The sequence below is a fragment of the Pinus tabuliformis genome, chromosome 6 (genome assembly GCF_031772625.1).
Source record: "Pinus tabuliformis cultivar Carrire ecotype Pingquan chromosome 6, CPIR1, whole genome shotgun sequence".
Taxonomy (NCBI): Eukaryota; Viridiplantae; Streptophyta; class Pinopsida; order Pinales; family Pinaceae; genus Pinus; species Pinus tabuliformis.
In genome coordinates, this window is record NC_142292.1 from 50,003,696 (window position 1) to 50,024,315 (window position 20,620).

Consider the following 20,620-nt stretch of genomic DNA (forward strand, 5'->3'; position numbering starts at 1 on the left):
GGAAACAGGCATAAAATGGGCATGATGGGTTAATGGAAATCTGGAAATGGGGTGATGGTTATGTGGGTCCTGGTTAGGGTTAAAAATCATATTGCATATTCATAATTGGGGAAAAGGTTTTTTTTACAAAGGATAGATGCAGTATAATTTAAACTGTAGCGGAAATAGTTCCCGGGCCTTTATCTGTTTTTGAAGTCCAAACTTCATTATGGCCTATCTTTCAATCCAGGAGTCAGATTTGGGCGTAGTACATACTATTGGAAAGTTTCTTTTGAGCACTTTCTTATGAAAACACCTACAGTTTGATATGATCCAAACATTGTGATGCAAAATTTCTCCTAAAATCCTAATACTTGGTGTCACTTTGGAAATAATTTGCAGGTTGAAATATTATTTACAACATCTCAAAGATAATAATGATCAGCTATAATCAAGCAGTCCTATAAAAATTATAGGACCCTAACAGATCACATTGGAGGAAATAGAGGGTTTGTAACCTACAGGATCAACATCAAACATAGGACCTCCAAGTATTCCTCATAACCCAACTTTAGTTGTTTTCATAGTTTGTTTGCTTGAATGAGTTCTTCTTGTTGATAGTCTACCTTCGATTTATTAAGGTTGTCAACCCTTACCTAAGGAGGTTTCTCCTGCTGACATCATCTCTTGAGAAGCCATAAAGACTTGGTTGGGTCATGCCGATTGACTAGGGGAGATGGACACATTCACCTAAGTAGCCATGAAGGACTTTGTCTATATCATGCTGATTTGACCTGGGTGAATGGCCTAGGGAAATTGTAGGATTGACCAAATCTTCTTCTGAGAAGCCAAAAGGACTTGGATAAGTCATGTTGATTTGATAAGAAGAGATAAATTAAATTCACCTGAGAAGCCATAAATGACTTTGGCTAGGCCATGCTAATTTACCTAGGGTTGAATAATCCAGGGGTAAATCCTCTCTTGAGAAGCCATGAAGGGCTTTGGTTGGGTCGTGTTGATTTGACCATAGGAGATTGTTATTTTTACCTAAGGAGCCATAAAGGAATTTGGTCAAGCCATGCTAATTTTGCTAGGGATAAATGGCCTAGGATAATCACATTACCTACTCTCGGATGGAGTGATCTATAGACATGCATCAACATAGAAATCCCATAAGTTTTCTTATGGAGGAGAAATTTCAGCTAAGGGGAAATTTGTTGCATTTAAGGAGAATACCTCCCTCACTAAGAGGGAATGTTGATTTTTGTGTAGCATTGGGAGGTATTTCCTCATGCCAAATAGGTATCCAATTCAACCTAAGAAAATTAAAATTAAAATTTATTTTTGAGGCACCAAGTCAACCCAAATCATGAAAGGGTGTGTCCCTTGGGTTAATTTACCCCCATCCAACTAGTATATATAGATGATGTGACATCTCATTTTATCCACCAAGCAAGTGAGTTTCTTCTTCATATTTTTGAGGTCTCTTTGACATCCACATGTGTGAAGAAAATGAGGATGAGTTGATTGTTTACCAAGCTACTTGACTGAGAGTTGACCACAGATCGCAAGAATTAACTTTAGTCACAGGATTTGACTGTAATCATAGGAGTTCACTGTAGCTTTAGGAGTTGACCACAATTGCAACAGTTAACTACAGGCCATAGGGTTGACCACAGGGCCAAACTTTGACTATAGGGTCAAATTTGATCGTAGGCTGGCTATTTTACCAACATCAACTTTTGGTTGTTTTGGTTAGTTTGAACAGTGTTGACTTGCTGAATTTTGACCAGGTTTGACTTGGATATTTGCACCAATTTCTAGACAAATTAGATTTGTAAACCTTGTCGAAAAATAATTTCTCCTAAAGAAAAGTAGATGGGTTTTTCTCCCAAGTTTGGGTTTCCTAGGGTAAAATAGTCTCTATTGTGCATGGTTTTATTTCTATGATCTATGCTATTTTCGTTGCATTTACTATTGATATTTTTTGAAGTGTGATTTCTCAATGATATCAGTGGCATAAGAATATTGTGTGTAAAATCATTAGGAAGTAATTATCTGGCAGAAAATATAATTCTACTCTGTACCTATTATGAAATTCAACAGTTGGAATCAAGTGTCTAGTTTGCCTAATGTATAAGAAAAAACATGAGCAAGGAATCTCATATACACCTAGAAAAAAGAAAGGGTCAAGAGGGTCTTGGACATATTTTAGGAGCTTTCTCAAGCTGTTGGGAAGGATAATGCCTATTTTTATTTTATTTTTATTTTTAACATCCTTTGATTCTATTAGTAACCCCTTATATGGAATGAAGGGAAACAAAGAGATTGGTGTTGTTATGATGATAGAAGGATTATGAGTGATTTCGATTGGTTTAGTTGAAATGAGTAACCAAAATTATATAATGATACAACTTACTATAGTTCTTTGATCTTTATAGTTTTTTTTTTGGGGTAAATGACATAAGATACTCTTACTCTAAAGTGTAAGTTAGAGTACTTTCTAAAAAAATGGCATTGATGAAGTTATGTTTATAAACACATGATTGAAACTAAAGGAAAAGTGGACAAATCATATGAAATTGAAACAATGTTAATATTTTTAAATGATTTGTACATTGCTTTATGGAAGAGAGTAAGAAAAGGAAAAGATGATCTTCTCTTTGCTCTATGTTATGCTTTGTGTTACATTATAGATATATCAATACATTGGTTACAACTTACATAAATTTTATGTGATTATAATCCAAACATTAGATTATGAAAACACAATCTTCAGATGTTGTTCACGTTTTCAAACAAGGCATATGTAGGATTCCTACCCACAGGGAAAAAAGCTTCTAGAAAACAAGAAGGGGAAAGTTCGTAAATCCAAAAGCTAGCAACAATATGAACCCATTTCTTGGAGGATGAGGAAGAAGATATCAAGGAAGAATCCCACTATAAATATGATATGAACACCCATAATACAATTTCAAAAACACAACATATGCAGAAATTACAAGATACGGAGACAACACATGATCTTCGTACAAAAGGAACGTTGACACTTAAATACAATTGGATAGCGGGAAAAAGAGAGGACATGAGTTGGAAAGTTATGATTCTGATAAAGAATTCTGCCATATGGTGAATGTGACGGAGTTGGCAGTAATACTTGTAGATACATCATAAGGGGGTTGGAATAAAGTGCAATGAAAGAAGGGAAAGAAGAAGTTAAGTGATTTTTATAACACTTAATTTGTTAGTTGTTGTATTTTACTTTTTAGGCTGAAAGTTAGTTTATTTTTGTTACAAGACTGTGGGATTGGTTTTATTGAATGCTTTAAGCATCTGCATAATGCAATTTTGTTCCTTTTGTAATAAAATTACAATTTTTTTCCAAGGAAAAAAAGTTTATGTGATTATTAAAAAAGATGTTTTGTTATGTAGTTGTTTATCAATGTTTGTTTATGAGTGCATTGCGTTGTCATCATCATACATGTGTAATAATATTTGGAATGATGAGTATTCCTACTGTTATCACCCCAAGAAACTCACCTAAGTTGTATATTATTGATGCTCGGGAGCATTACAAACTCAACAAAAAATGTTGGATAAATGGTGGATGAATGAAACAAATGCTACATATTCAAGCCGAATAATCGCTTCTACTATGATTGACCCCAGACATGGGTGAACACCCTTAAACTACAAGGCTTTTAACCACTAACTACTCACAGCTTAAGAAAAAGGTGATGATGGAGAAGACTGACCACACCAGTGGATACACAGGACCCTGTGATGGCCGGCTGCAACCAGTTAGGAGGTCTGCAAATCTGTTTCTTAATGGATAGACAGGATGACAGCTCTCTGTCACTAAGAAAATAGAAACCTGAAAGCAATTTCAATGATACATCTAAATCCTAACACAGAGGTGGGATGATAGCCCCTCTGATGCTAAACATTAACAGCACATGAACAAAATACAAAGCAGGCATAGCTTGGAACAAAGAAGAAGTGGAAAGTGAGAAAATGACAGAAAAAGAAGATTGTATTAGTTGGAAATGAAGACCAGACGCTGCAAGTTACAAAGTAGTTACAGTCTCCAAAATTTGAACCTTACAACAGAGTCACCTTCATCTAACACTCATCCAAACTCTTACATCTAGTTTCTGGGTATATATATAGAATTTGTTTCAAAATTGCTCTGCTAGGGTATGTGTGGAGGTGTCTTAATGGATCACCAACCAAATTTACAAAATGTTATGGGTCTTCTGCTACGATCTGTTGATTTTAATTGATGAATTTGACGTTCTCTGGTGCTCTGTTGTACTTCTCAAGCAGGTGGAGTAGAACTCCATAACTGATAAATGCATTGATCTGCTCGAGGTTGGTTCTTTCCTTCTCGGCCATGCTTTCTTCTTAAATGCAGTTGTTGAAGCTTTAATTGTGCAGGTACAGGGTGGCTGATCGTTGTTTTTCCTTCCTCGGCAACAGAGAGCAGTCGAAAGTGGTACAGACAGTAAGGCTCGACCATTGGATCGCTTATATGGATGGCCAAGATCTGATGACGGGAGGCGAAGGGAAGACACAAAGGCAGATTAAACAATGGAATGAATCCTAGCCGTCAGATCATAAAAATGAACGGCGAAGATTGATTTGCAGGAGAGGCGATGTGCGATGCCATCAGATTGCATCGCAACACAACATCGCATCGCAATATCACAACACAACATCGCATCGCAATATCGCAACGCAACATCGCATAGCAATATTGCAACGCAGAAGACAAGGGCGGAGACTTAACACACATGGATGCGATATGCGATAGCGATCAGATCGCATCGCAATATCGCAGCGGCGGAAGACTAGGGCGCAAAGAGGCAGGGGGGCTAATGTGCGATTGCAATCAGATCGCATCGCAAGGAAAAAAAAATGGAGGTAGAGGGGTGAAGGGGAAGGAGGAAAAGGAGGGCCACAGGCTTTCTTTAAGCACAAACACACCACCAGACCCAAGTTAAATCTTCCAACACTGAAATTTGTAGCAGAGCTAACACTGGCTCCTTCTGGGGATGAGATCCTCCCTGTGAGGTCTCAAGAACTGTAGACTAATGCCTTCCTGATGAAAACAAATTAACAAAATTCCTAGTGTTCCATTGGGCATGGAGTCTACTTTGCCTACACAAAACTGATAAAACAAAATATTTACAATTTTTTAAGGCCAAAAGATCTTAAACCACATAAATTTTGAGAAAACGCCCATTAACTGGGCCATCAAAAACTACTTCTCCCCCCATACTTTTCAGTATGAAGGTGTTGTTCCTTTGAATCTGTAAAATAATAAAAGGACCTATCCAAAAAGTATCAAACTTTCCATGATTGCCTTTCTTTTCCTTCAGTGCATCCCATTTCAAGACCAAGTCTCCAACCTGAAACTTATTTGCTTTTGTCTTCTTGTCAAAAACATCATTGATATTCTTTTGATGTGCTACAGCTCTTTCCACCAGCTGTTCTCTAATCTGATGTAACTCTGTCAAATCAATGATTCTGTTTGCCATTTCTTCCTCCTCATTCAGTTCTTCTTGAAGGAACTTTGCCACGGGGAGAGTTAACTGGATTGGGAATACAACCACGGTATTGTACACCAACTTGAATGGAGAATTCCCTGTGGATCTTTTGATGGTCACTCTGTCAGCCCAAAGTGCATACTTGAGCCTGGAATCCCAATTCTTCTTGTTATCCTCCAACAGCTTCTTAATTATCCTTATTAGACTCTTGTTGGAAGATTCTGCTAGACCATTACCTTGAGGGTAATATGAGGTGGAATGAATGAGTTTAATCCCCATTCAATCACACATCTCCACCAACTCTTTTGCTCTGAAGGTTGTTGCATTGTCTGTAATTAATTAATGTGGACAACCAAATCTAATAAAGATATTCTCTGTCAAAAACTTCATGACCACATTATGATCAGCCTTCCTTATAGGGATTGCTTCAATCCACTTAGTGAAATAATCAGTGGCTACTAATATCCATCTGTGCTGGCCACTGGAATGTGGATTGATTTCTCCAATGAAATCCAAACCCCACTGCTGAAAAGGTCCTTTTGCAGTTATTGGTTTCAGGGGCAAGGATTTTAATTGCTGCTTTCCTTTAAATCTTTGGCACCTGTCACAAGATTTAACAAAAACAAATACATCAGAAAATAAGGTGGGCCAATAGTACCCAGCTCTGAGAATCTTGTGGGCTGTGGTTTTCCAATAATTCTGCCCTCCACACATGCTGTTGTGAAACTGCTACATGACATCTACTGACTGTGCTTTGTCCAGACGCCTTAAAAATATTCCGGATGGATCCCTCCAGTAGAGAAGATTTTCATTGATGCAATATTTTGCTGCTCTAAGTTTTAAAGTTCTGGCCTGACTTTGAGTAAATTCTGGAGGGATTTCTAGCTTCAACAAAAATTTAATTATTTCAGCATACCAACTACATGAAGCTAGATTCTCGGCCACTAACTGTTTTCTCTCTAATTGAGTTGCTTCCTCTTCTTCACCTGTTTGACCAATTTCTGCAATTGTGCTCAGGAAATCAATGCCTAATGACCTGCAATTTTCTTCAGCTAATAGCTTGGCAAGACTTTGACCTCTGACCAGCTTGGTGGGCTTCAGCTCTATATTGAATTCTATCATTTTTGCTATCCATTTTGCCCTTCTTCCATCAGCATCAGGTTGAGTTAGGACATCTTTTATTGCAGTAGAGGGAACATATGCAACTATCTTTGAATGCAAAATATAAACTCTAAAAGCCTTCAAAGACTTAATAAGAGCATATGCCTGCTTTTCTATAATATCATACCTTAGTTCAACATCCCTTAAGTTCTTGCTGAAAAATGCTACCGGATGCTCTAAACCTTCTTCATCTTGCTGCAATAAAACCGCTGCAATGGTATCTTCAGAGGCAAAAGAAAATATATGGAACTCCTTGCTGTAATCAGGACTTATTAATGTAGGAGCTTCCATAATAGCCTTCTTAATGGACTCAAAAGATCTCCTTGTTGTATCAGTCCATCTTACATCTGCTCCTTTTTTCAACATGGAGGTAACCTGCTTGACTAGTTCTGCAAAATTAGGAAAAAAACCTCCTTACAAAATTAATTTTGCCCAGGAAAGATTGTATATCTTTCTTTGATCTAGGGACAGTCAGAGCCTGAATTGCTTTGACTCTTTCTGGGTCAATCTGAACACCTGCGACAGACACAATATGTCCTAACAGCTTGCCTTCGTGTAAAGAAAATTGTGATTTTTTTGGATTGACTGATATCCCAAACCTCCTGCACTTCAAAAACACTTTTATCAAATGCTGCAAATGATCATGATGGCTACTAGAGTAAACTGTTATATCATCAAGGTAGATAAGGACAAATCTATCCTTCTCTCCCACAAATGCTATATCCATAGCTCTCTGAAAGGTGGCTCCAGCATTCATCAATCCAAAAGGAATTTTGGCATACATGAAAGTGCCCCAAGGAGTGGTAAATGCAGTCTTATCTTGATCATTTGGGTGCAAAACAATCTGATTAAAGCATGAAAATCCATCTATAAAAGACATCGCTTTGGCCCCTGAGACTTTTTGCAGCAAATGTTCCATCTTTGGAAGGGGATAGTTGTCTTTCTTCGAGCATTTGTTCAAATTTCTTAAATCAACACACAGTCTGATTTCTCCACTCTTCTTCCTCACAACTACTAGATTGGCTACCCATTTAGAATATCTGAGAGGTACTATAATCTTAGCGGCCAGCAACTTTTTAATCTCTTTTTCAATCATTTATTGGTCTCAGCTTCTGCTTAAATGGAATGGTATCTTTCTCAAGAGGGATTTTATGCCGAATAATGTTTTCATCATAAGTTTTCAGATCACTATATTCCCAGGCAAACACATCAGCAAATTGCCTCATTAATTTGCAGTATCCAGAAATTTAGTCCGCTGACAAACGAGTGGATAAATTTACATATTTAGGCTTACCTGGACCTCCTATATCATCCTTACAAACTGCAGATTGGTCTTCTTTCTAGGCCGCTTTGTAAGGCATGTCATTCTGGTCAAACAGTCTTTCAAGAGGGATTAGACCTTTAGGAATATGGTTACTAGGAAGCTAGACTATGCTATTTTTTCCAATCTTATTTCTAAGCTGGAACTTGGGATTTTCTAACAAGGCATCATTCTCTTGGTCAATTTGCAACTCTGAAAATTCATCAATGACTTGCAAAAACCTATTCAACTCATCATCATCATTAAAAACTTTCCAATGGTGGACATTGTCAGGCAAGGATGGTCTATACTTCATTTGGACTTCATATACTAGTTTGGGAGGCAATGGAGGGATGAAAAGACTAGCAGAAACAGCAAGGGAATCAACAAGTTGATTTTGGGTTCTAGGAATGTATGAAATATAGAAATAATCAAAAGAATCTCTGACTCTCCATACCTCATCTTTGTATGCTTTCAGCCTTGGGTGCTTTGCTTGAAATGTTTTATTGACTTGCTGAATAATCAGATTAGCATCTCCAAACACTTTTATGTTCTTGATTCCTTTGTCTTTTGCTGCGTTTAGGCCCAACAACAATGCTTCATATTCTGCTATGTTATTAGTCACTTTAAAAACCAGCTTAAAAGACAGCTAAATGCTTTCTTGTTGTGAAGATACTAGCACTAACCCTGCTCCTGCAGTCTCCTTGGTACATGCTCCATCAAAGAACATCTCCCAAATCTGACCTGCTTGCTCTTTCTCGGCCTGGACTGTTGGTTTCTTGAGCTGCAACACGTCCTTCTGAGATTCTTCTATTTGGAGAATACATGCTCCAAAATCAGTGTCCACAACATATATAGGATGATTTGTAGGATTCTTCTCATCACTGATAATATATGCCAGCTGTGCTTCTCTATATAACCTCCTGCTCTCTCCTCCAAAAACTGGGACAGTGGCATAAGATAGATCATTCTGTAATGTCCCACCTAGTCTCTTAATCCATCCTCTAGACAACAGCATGCCAAACTTGGGAGGGACATCTGCTACCACAATATCCATCATCATACTCTTCATGGGCAGCTGAGTTAGGGTGATGGCCAGATCCCTAATCAATCCAAGACATTTCACCTTCCTTGAATCAAAAGAAAATAAATCATGATAGGGTCTAGTGATATCAAGGCCTAACTCTTCCATGACAGCTTTAGGCATTAGATTGTGGTTGGCCCCAGTGTCTAGCAGACAATTGTGGAGGCTTTTATCATGAATGTTCAAAGAGACATAAAAAGATGGAGAATTATTATCAGCAGGTTCAACCATGGGACTAAACACAATGGCAGGCTTGTCATCTTGCAAATTGATGGAGTCAGTGGAGGTTTGTTTGGTTTCTAGCTCAAGGGCTTCAAGTATAGGCTTTATAAACATTTCACTCTTCACCAACTCAACCAAAGGAACAAATATCTTCAATTTCTAAACTTCTGATTCAAAGCTGGAAGAAGGTAATTTATCATAACTTTTTACCTCTTGAACTGGAGCTTTGAGGATGACAGGATTAGCTACTGGCCTTCTTTGCTTAATATTCTGTGGTTTTGTGCGAACATCACCTCTTTGTGCAGAACTTTCTTTGGCATTCTTTGTATTGGATCTCATATTATATCTCTGCTACTGCTCACCAGATTGTAGAACAGCTCCCCTGTTCCATTCCTGACTATTTTGTTCTTGTAGCAATGATTCTTCATATTCGGCCAATGTCAAAAAAGCAGCACTGCCCTTATCTTCCATGCAGAGAATTTCATCCTCATCATCTTCAAATTGTTCTTCCTCCATGACTACATTTTCGAAAGGGGTCTTAACTATGTGATCTTCTTTTGATTCTTCACCTCTCTGTATTATTTGTAACTGATCATTTGCTTTTATGAATGGATTTGGATTTCTTGGAGCAAATGTGTGTTGCTGTCTTTTTTTCCTTGAATTCTGCTCAACCTTTAGCTTAGAAATTTCAGTGGCTAATGACTCTATCATCTTAGTCATTTTATCTAATTTAGGCTCTGAAGGCGATGCAGAAGAAGTAGAAGCCTGATTCCTCTGCCTCCTCCTGTCAGCTAGACTCTTTAACTTTTCTGCAGCCATGATATTAGATTCTACTTCTAATGTTGCCTCTTGCATATCTGCCAGGGTAGCACATCTTCTTTCTCTCAATAACAAGAAGAAATCGGAGTCAAAAGCATTGGCATAAGTGAGTTTGGTAGTAGTGGGGGTAGGTTTTACCTCAGCCGGTATCCTACTATACAAACGATTGAATCTTTTATTAAAATAGGTATTGATTCCCCATTTTCCCTCTTCAGATTTCCAAACTTGGTATGATAGTACATTAAGTCCTTTTTATCTCCCCATTGTTTCAAAAACACATCATCTAATGCTTCTATATCTGTAATAGATCTCTGGGGTAATTCTCTAAACCACTTCCTAGCCTCTCCATCAAGGTTCTGGACAAAAACTCTCATCCATACATCATCTTCAGTTATATCTGAATTATCAGCATAACTGTAGAAAGATTCAAGGTGTTCTTTTGTTGTTACTCCCTTTGTACCAGTGAATTTAGGCATATACTTTTGATATTCTCCCACAGGCATAGGATTTAAAGGGACAGGCAAGACTAGAGGTCCATATCTAGCAGCTACAATTGTTTCTATCCTCATAGGTACTTGCTGTCCTGCCATGACTGGATTGTTTGGAAGAATAATGGTAGATGGTGCCGTAGGAAATAATGTGTTGGATGGCAGAGATATAGGGATGTTTTGGACTGAAAGGGAAACTTTCTTTGGACTGAGATTCAAAGGGGAACTAACAGTACAAGGGGCTGAACTAATCTCTGAAGGTTTGTCTTTATTAACAGTGCTGATATCTACATCTACAGACTGAAAATCTTCAGCAATAACTTTATCTTTCAGGGATGAATTAGACTTCTTAGGCTTACCTGATCCTGATGCCCCTTTCTGTGAAGCTTTCTTCGATTTAACAATCCTCTCAGGTTCAGGCAGTGGTTAAGCTGGAGATTTCTGAGGATTTCTTTGAGTATGTCTCACAAACTGAGCCAGAACTTCAATGTGGAGTGGCCAAAGGATGGCCTTCCACCAACGGAGTTTCCAGATAGATGATTACAACCAAAATATGCACCCAGACCTTGTCTATCATCAAAATCTGGAACTGTGTCGTTCTCCCAGGGAAGCTGAGCTTCGATTCTCCTTTCCCCGGCAACGGCGCCAATTAATGTTATCACCCCAAGAAACTCACCTAGGTTGTATATTAGTGATGCTCGAGAACATTACAAACTCAACAAAAAATGTTGGATAAATGGTGGATGAATGAAACAAATGCTGCATATTCAAGTCAAATAACTGCTTCTACTATGATTGACCCCAGACATGGGTGAAAACCCCCAAATTACAAGGCTTTTAACAATCAATTACTCACAGCTTAAGAAAAAGGTGATGATGGAGAAGACTGACCACACTAGCAGATACACAGGACCCTGTGATGGCCGGCTCCAACCAGTTAGGAGGTATACAAATCTGTTTCTTAATGCACAGATAGGATGACAACTCTCTGTCACTATGCAAACAAAAACCTGAAAGCAACTTCAATGATACAGCTAAATCCGAACACAGAGGTGGGATGATAGCCCCTCTGATGCTAAACATTAACAGCACATGAACAAAATGCAAAGCAGGCACAGCCTAGAACAAAGAAGAAGTGGAAAGTGAGCAAATGACAGCAAAAGAAGATTGTATTAGTTGGAAATGAAGACCAGACGCTGCAGGTTACAAAGTAGTTACAGTCTTCAGAAGTTGAACCTTACAATAGAGTCACCTTCATCTAACACTCATCCAAACTCTTACATCTAGTTTCTGGGTACATATATAGAATCTGTTTACAAAATTGCTCTGCTAGGGTATGCGTGGAGGTGTCTTAATGGATCACCAACCACATTTACAAAATTTTATGGGTCTTCTGCTACGATCTGCTGATTTTAATTGATGAATTTGACATTCTCTAGCGCTCTGTTGTACTTCTCAACCAGGTGGAGTAGAACTCCATAACTGATAAATGCGTTGATCTGCTCGAGGCTGGTTCTTTCCTTCTCGGCCATGCTTTCTTGTTAAATGCAGTTGTTGAAGCTTTAATTATGCAGGTACAGGGTGGTTGATCGTTGTTTTTCCTTCCTCAGCAGCAGAGAGAAGTCAAAAGTGGTATAGACAGTAAGGCAGAGGTGTGCACAAGATGAGAACGAGGCTCGACCATTGTATCGCTTATACGGATGGCCAAGATATGATGACGGGAGGCAAAGGGAAGACACAGAGGCAGATTAAACAGCGGAATGAATCCCAGCTGTCAGATCATAAAAATGAACGGCGAAGATTGATTTGCAGGAGAGGCGATGTGCGATGCGATCAGATCGCGTTGCAATGCAACATCACATCGCAATATCACAACGCAACATCACATCGCAATATCGCAACGCAACATCGCATCGCAATATCTCAACGCGGAAGACAAGGGCAGAGACTTAACACACATGGATGCGATATGCGATAGCGATCAAATCACATCACAATATCACAGCGGCGGAAGACCAGGGCGCAAAGAGGCAGGGGGGCTAATGTGCGATTGTGATCAAATCACATCGCAAGGAAAAAAAAATGGAGGCAGCGGGGTGAAGGGGAAGGATGAAAAGGAGGGCCACAGGCTTTCTTTAAGCACAAACACACCACCAGACCCGAGTTAAATCTTCCAACACTAAAATTTGTAGTAGAGCTAATACCTACTACATGCAAATTGTAAGGTGGATGTGTGTTGGATGTTGAGGTGGGCACACATGGGCCACTAGAGTATACACATGCAAGTTACTAAAGTGCGCATGTGTACACTAACGGGAGTTGGTTATGGGTTTTGCAACTTGACACCTATAATGGAGCATACAAGTTGTAGTTTTTTGTGGATGCATTACTAGGGGGTGATGATGTATATGGATGGAGAAGGTTAGTTGAATTAAATTAAATCCTCATTCAAAACATCATAATAAAAATCAAATTTTGGTAAAGTTTGAAGTCAACAATCAAATTGAAGTTAGAAGGCCAAAACACTTAAGAAGGTGAAATGAAAGCACCTTAGTGGTTGGAATTCCAAGGCTGCTATATAATAAAACATTGTTTCTTGATACAAGAAAAACCAAGAGAGGGAAGATAATTGAGACTTGGGAAGAAGAAGGGTAGTATCATAATAAGAGGGGTAGAAGTGAGGCAATTTTCTCAAAGATCAAAGGACAAAGAAGAAGTTTAGCTTATCGGTGAAAAGAATAATATTGTCCCTGAGCAAAAGTCCTTTACCAACATTGCTAATGGGTGGGAATACACAAATACTTTATTAGGGTTTATGCTTTTCCCGTTGTAATAATTTCCTAAGAAAAAATCAAATCCCATTAAATGATGGTTTTCCCATTTGGATTTTTAGAATAAAATTATCTATTGTCTTATGGTGCTTTTAATTTTTATGTGGTCGATTAAGCATCGTATGCTTGGTTACTTTAATTAATCTATTGAATGTATCCTTATGTACCATGTGGAGCACTAGTTATAACCCAAATTGGCACATTAACTTCTTTACTCAGTAAGTTGGATTATTAGTTTTGTATTTAGTTGCTAAATCTTTGGCTAATAGAACTATTTGTCAAAACAAAGTTTATGTTCATATTAATTATCTTGGTAACTAAATTATGGTGGTAAAAGCAACCCCACTGACTCAACTAGTTATTTACTCAGCCATATCAAAGACTGAAATAACCAATTTATGTAATAGTGATTCGAATGATTAGTTGTGCATGTGTAATTGGTTCATATGATCCAATTATTGGTTTGCTTGATAGTTGGGGTGATCCCGTTTCTTATATGTTGTTTGGGACCTTTAGTACAAGAAAAAATTGAACCTAGGTCAATTTTTCCTTGTTTTGTTCACTGGTGTAAGACTTGTTTGTGCTTTTTTTATGCAAGCAACAAGTAATGGCAATAAAATTGATAATTTAAATATGAGTGCATTCTAGTATTCGTGGGTAGTGTTGTCACCTATAATGACATGGGGAAGCAACTATCTATAACCATGCGTCTTCTTAATGGTTGGGCTTGAACTCTTAACAATTTTTTTTTTTTTTTTTTTTCTGAATACGACTAATTCTATTATCATACAAAACAAAGATACATATAGAGTACAGTGGGCAAGACTATGGAGATTTACCTATCAGCCCTCTTCTTGCCCTGATTACAGTTCCAAAATTGAGCAAAATCAAAAATTGGAATTTGATACTCGGCCACTGAAGACACATAGACTCTGAACAGACACCAGGACCATGGACTGACCCAGACAAAGACAGACATGAACAATTACATCCGACACATTGACATATATGCCGATACCAGTTGGCAGAATCATAAACAGAAAACCCAAGAAATGCAGCTGAGGTTACCGGGAGCGAGCTCATTCTTCATCGGTGGTATAGGGCACCTCTTCTACTCGGCACCCGAAACGGAGAGAATCTTCGGAGTCTGAGAGAGGGATGACCGCGCCAGAGGTCCCTCCCTGAGCTGGCTTGCTTGGACCAGCAAGCGCTGAAGGACCGGCGGCAGGGGCACAATCTTTAGCTGGGCGCTCGAGGTCAATTTCGCACTCGCGTCTAGGGGCCAGACGACTGGGTACTGCCTCAACCGGAAGGCACGCGATGGGGGATTCCTCTCTACTGAAGCGTTGCCAATCCGGTGAAGGCTCTGCCTCTCGCACAGGATGGCTTGCAGCAATAATCGGCTCTGCCTCCGCGCTTTGGGAGACTCCCGGCTCAATCATAATGGAAATTACCAGAGTAGAATTGGCTTGAGGGCAAGGGAGCCTATACCTGAGCGTTGGATGCTCCGTCTGACCCTCCTCAGAACGAGTGCTTCTACCAGCACGTCCGCCCCCTTCCTCATTACTTCCTTGGAACCTCTGAGGCACTGACGTGACCTCAATGGAGGAGGAAGGCGAGTTGTGGCCTTGCCGCTGCGTGGAGGCCCTGCCTCTGGTTCCCCCTCGTCTGCTGCACATACGCGGCCTCTCCCTCTGCATTACTGGCTTTTCCAGATGCACCCTCACGCAGGCACCCGGAGCTTCCTCAGCGCTTAGGACAAACACAAACTCAGCGCAGTTGCAGGGCGTGCTCGTCCCTTGCCCTGAAACCGGCAGAATGCACTTCTCCTCTTTCTCCTCTGAACTCAGCAGGGCATCGACGTTATGCCATCCCACATTCCTCTGCAGAACAAACCCCTCCCCATTAAAATGCTCCATGGCACCGTTAGCCAAGCAACTCGCGCGAGCAGAGAAGACCGGCATTAATGCCTTCGGCCGTCGGATTGCTTGCGGGTTGATATCCCGCCTCACCTGGTACCGCTTGTCATCACGGGCCTGCCACCTGCCCACGTGACCGCTAACGCCATCAACACGTCCTTTCTGCACCCGCATCCGGGAGGGTGAGATCCTTCTGCGCCAGGGAAATGCAGTCATTTTTAAGCTTGTCATCTTCTGATGTATCTAGAGATCCTGTGAAATATAGAATGCACTGAGATGCTCCTTGGTTGGCAAGTCTATCTGCCACTTTATTCGCTGTTCTTCTTACGTGTTTGAAGGTTATACTTTGGGGATTTTGTAGCTTTTCCTCCAATGATTCCAGTCTGCTTAGTAGCCTCCAGCTCGTGGCTACCTTGACAGCTGGCGTGCCTGCCTGAATTCTTTGAGCGGCATTGATAAGAATTAAGGAATCTCCCTCCACTTCCAATGGGAAGTAGCTATTTTGTTCTGCAAGGCATATGCCCCTCCATAATCCTTCTAATTCAGCTACATTGTTGGTGTCTTTGCCAAGTGAGCCATAGAAGATCTGCATTACTGCCCCTGTATGATTTCTGAAAATTCCTCCATAGCCTGCGTGTCCTGGATTACCTTTGGCTGCTCCATCAAAGTTTAACTTGTAGGTGGCATTTGCTGGAGGGGACCAGCTGGTAGGAGAGGCGATGCTGTTGGAGGTTCGGGTGCTTTCCTTCATTATTGCTGAGAGGTTCAAATTCCATGCCGTTAGAATCCTGCGTTCCATTGGAGAGTCTGGCATATCTGCATCTGACCAGGTTTTGATGGCAAGAGTTTCTTGCAGGTGTTTGTTTAAGATCAGCCATAAGGCATCGATGGACCGGGAGGAATTGTTAAAAATTCTATGATTTCTTTCCTTCCAAAGAGTCCAATATATGAATCCTGGTAAGAGGCTCCACAAAGAGTTAAGAAGCTGACTCTTGAAGGGGTTTTTGGGCCAATTCCTTAAATTCTCGGTTATATCTTCTGTCCTGGCTGCTGATCTCATATTGCAGGTTTCCACTTTCCTCCATATTTGTGCTGCTAGCTGACATGTTTCCATGAGATGACCGATTGTCTCAGAGTGAAGGTTGCAATTTGGGCACCTTGATGGCCCTACGAATCCTCGTTTTATCAGGTTGTCCCAAGTGAGTATTCTTCTTTTGCTGAGAAGCCATAGGAAGGTAGAGATTTTGGGCCATAGTCCTGGCTGCCAGACCTTTTCCCAGATGTGGTCCTTATCGATTTGGTTGTCGGTGTATCTGAGCTGGTGTGCCTCTTTGGTGGTGAAAGTTCCTTTAGGCTTATGGCCCCATCTAAGTCGATCCTGTTGAGTGGAGTATCAGATTCTTCTGTATGATAATTCTTGATCTATGTCCACATATGTTTCTCCTAGCCAATCTCTCTGCCAGAGACTGGCCTGCTTCCAGATTCTGAAATCGTGACTTGTGGATTGTTGCCAGAATTGGTGGACATGAGTGAGGTGTGTTTGCTGCATCTGCGCTTGCCAAAGAGGCTTTTGAAATACTGTAGCCAGCCTGGGGAGCTGCTGCCAAGAGTCCTCCCAGAATCTTGCCGTGTTGCCGGAGTGTATTTCCCAGAAACTATGTTCTTGAATGAACTTACTGTGGGGTTTGGCTGCGTTCCATATAGGTGATCCTTGAGTAGTAGAGTTGATTCTGATTAAATCATTCCATTGACTGCCTGGTGCATATTTGGCCTGCCATAGTTTGGCCCATGGTGAGTTAGGCTTGGTGATCCAGTTCCACCACATTCGAGCTCCCATAGTATTGTTGCTTTGCATAGGATCTCACAGACCTAGTCCACCTTCCGACTTGGGTTTACAAACGTCCTGCCAATTTACAAGCGCCCATTTCCTATTCAAGCCAGATGACCCCCAAAGGAAGTTACGCTGAAGATTGCGAATGGTTTTTAGAACCCATTTAGGGGTGGCCAAGAGTGAAAAGAGGTATAAAGGCATGGCCTGAAGGACCGATTTGATCAGAACAAGCCTGCTGGCAATGTTGAGAGCCCGGAAAGTCCAAAGAGAGAGTTTGGATTCAAGCTTATCTAGAAGAGTCTGCCAGGAGGAATGCTTAATAGCTGTAGCTGCCAGGGGAGCCCCTAAGTAGGTCGACGGAAGCTTGGAGATAGTGAATCCCATTATTCTGGCTATGTTCCTTTTAGTGGAGGGGGGAGTGTTAAAGAAGTAGAGCTGGGATTTCGAGGCATTGATGGAGGTACCTGAAGCTTTGGAGAAAATGGAAAGCAGGGAATTAAAGATAGAGGCTTCTTGCGAGGAAGGGTGCCCAAAGAGCATGGTGTCGTCAACAAACTGCTGGTGGGATTGAGGGGGAAGGCCATGAACAGAGATGCCTTTGAGCATTTGGGAGGAGACAACTGCCTTTAGCAATCTACCCAGCCCCTCGGCCATAAGGACAAAGAGGAAAGGTGACAGAGGGTCCCCTTGTCTTATGCCCCTAGATGGCCGAAAGGGAGAAGAAGGAGAACCATTTAACAGAACTGAGAAGCTCGGAGAGGAGATCAAATTGATAATCCATCTTGTCCAAGTGTGACTGAAGCCAAAAGCTAAAAGCATTTTTTGTATGTAGTTCCAACTGAGCTTGTCAAATGCTTTAGATAAATCTAGTTTTAGAAGCATACCTGGCTTTTTTAGAATCTTGAGAGAGTGAATCACCTCATTTGATAAGATGATGCCATCCATGATCTGCCTCCCTTCAACATAACCTGTTTGTTCCGGCGAAATGAGTAAAGGCAAGAGTGGTTTGAGCCGATTTGCGATGACCTTGGTGATGAGTTTGTATATTACGTTGCATAGAGCGATGGGTCTGTAGTTTTCAGGTTTACTTGGTTCAGCACACTTGGGGACTAATGCTATAAAGGTGGTGTTGAGGGCCGGGAGAATCCAATGCATGCTTCTTGATTCTTCCACTAGTTCCCAGACCTCTTCCTTGATTAGCTCCCAAAATTCATGGTAGAAATTGGCTGTAAAGCCGTCTGGCCCAGGGGCTTTGCCGTCCTTGAGCTGGTTCATGGCCTCTTCAATTTCTTTTAGAGATGTGGGCTGTAGCAATTTGTTGTTGTGCTCTTCTGTTATTATTCGAGGAATATGCTGAGTGATGGCCCTAATTTCCGCGTCCCTGTTACCTGCCGGCTCTTTAAGGATGTCTTGAAAGTAGTTTGTAAATTCCTTTTCCATGTCTTCGTGGGCTTCGACTCTCTCTCCTTGTTGGTTGTTGATGAAGGTGATGTTGTTGTGCATACGCCTTTGGATGGCTGTCCTGTGAAAAAATTTAGTGTTCTTTTCTCCTTCTTTTAGCCAGCTGATTCGCGATTTTTGTCACCAGAGTATTTCTTCTTGTTTCCTCCGTTCTTCTATTTGATGCCAGAGGATTTGCTCTTGTTGGGATTGTTCCTCTGTTCGGCCTTCTTTAATGATATCTTGCTGTAGTGCTTCCATTTGCTTTTCCAACTTTTGTCGATTTTCCTGTATGTTGCCAAATTGTGTTCTATTCCAATTTTTGAGGACTTGTTTTAAATTTTTTAGCTTTTGTTGGAATTGATACATTTTGGCTCCTTCTGGTGGCCTGTAGGACTTCCATGCTTCTTCTACTATTTGCTTGAATTTTGGGTTTGTAAACCAGAAGGCTTCAAATCGGAAAGGCCTATTGCATCGTGTACCAGGCCGAGACCATTGGAGCATTATGGGCCAGTGGTCCGATCCTCCGTGGGGCAAGATGGATGCATTGAAGTCTCCGCCTAGATGGATTGCATTATCTGAGAGGAGGAACCTGTCTAGCCTGGAAGCAATATGATTGGTGCCACTGCGCTTGTTAGTCCAAGTGAAGATCCCATTGGTGGTTGGAATGTCCATAAGGTGGTTGTCCTGAATAAAATCTCTGAGTCCTTTGCTGTCATTTTCTAACCTTGTTCTACCACCTGTCTTCTCCTCCAGCGATTGTATAATGTTGTAGTCTCCTCCACTGATCCAGAGCGGGAACTGTCTGTGCTCATTAAGAATGGAGATCGTTTCCAACAGATCCAATTTCTGCTGTATGTTTTGCGGAAAATAGACATTTGAAAGGTGCCCGTGGATATTTGTTCCTATTAGATGAAAGGATGCTTGAATGAGGAAATGGGTGGCATGGAAGTCATAAAGAGTAAGGATCTGTGGATTCCATAGTATGGCTAGTCCACCCGAAGCCCCTGAGGCATCTACTGACATTGAGCTGCTGCCTGCCCAAATCTTGTTTCGAGCCTTCTCCATAGCAGTTGTGCTGCTTTTGGTTTCTTGAAGAAAAACCAAGGAAGGTTTTTCTTGCTGTATCAAGTTCTTGATCATCCTGAGTTTTGAGGGGCTGTTGAGTCCTCTCACATTCCAGGAGATGAGCTTCATGGTAACTGGGATGTGGGTTTGTAGTACTTGGTCAACTTAGGGAATCTCCCTGATTCCATAAGTAATTCTCCCACTGCGATGGTTCGCTGTAGATCCGTTTTGCGTCCCCTCTTCTTGGTTTCTTTGAGGTTCTTTTTTCCATCCCACAGAATTCCTCCCTGTATGCCTAGATTTTTGTTGTGCTGAACCTTGGCTAGGACTCCTTCTAGCCGATCTATTTGCCAGGGAGGAATGGTATTGTATTCTTTTTGTTTGCAGGCTGTTTCAAGTTTTAGGATATCAATACCTTCTCGGATAATGTTCTCCGGATCTTGTTCCATGTTGCTAGGGGCATTTTGCTCATCCTCCTCTGTGGTATCTGTTGTTGGGAAAAGTATCCAATACGTAATGACCATATCCCACTCTAAGGGTGATAGTACCTCAGCAACAATGAAAGCAAAGATATTCAAGATTACTTCTTTATGAGATGTAAGAGAGGGGAGGAAGAGATCCACTAACCGATGTCTTCCGCTAATGATTGATCCAATCTTCTCTCCTTGCTGCTTGCTCCCAGATCCTTGCTCTTTCACTGGCCCAGCTACACCAAGATCCTGTAAAATAGCAAGAGAGGGAAACTACATGAAGCATACATTCATAATTGATTCAAGGATTAGAATAAATCAAATATACAAGTATAGCAACACATCATTGAAACACATGTATATAGAAGAACCTCAAATGATTTATTAATGGAAGAAGTAAAGTTCAGGAAGTGATACAACCATAAGAGGCCCAATCCAGCATCACCTCCCAGCAGAAAG

At 40.8% G+C, this 20,620-nt stretch overlaps 1 protein-coding gene across 1 annotated transcript; it reads right to left on the minus strand.

Annotated features, from left to right (window-relative positions):
- Positions 1–18,764: 18,764 nt before the first annotated feature.
- LOC149257153 (uncharacterized) lies at positions 18,765–19,820 on the minus strand. The gene has a single exon (XM_089458063.1). It carries the CDS (start codon positions 19,818–19,820, stop codon positions 18,765–18,767), a length of 1,056 nt encoding a protein of 351 aa, XP_089314189.1.
- Positions 19,821–20,620: the final 800 nt, after the last annotated feature.

Excerpts from the sequence above, each read along its gene's own strand:
- LOC149257153 (XM_089458063.1), bottom strand. The coding sequence starts at position 19,820 with ATGAAGCTCATCTCCTGGAATGTGAGAGGACTCAACAGCCCCTCAAAA.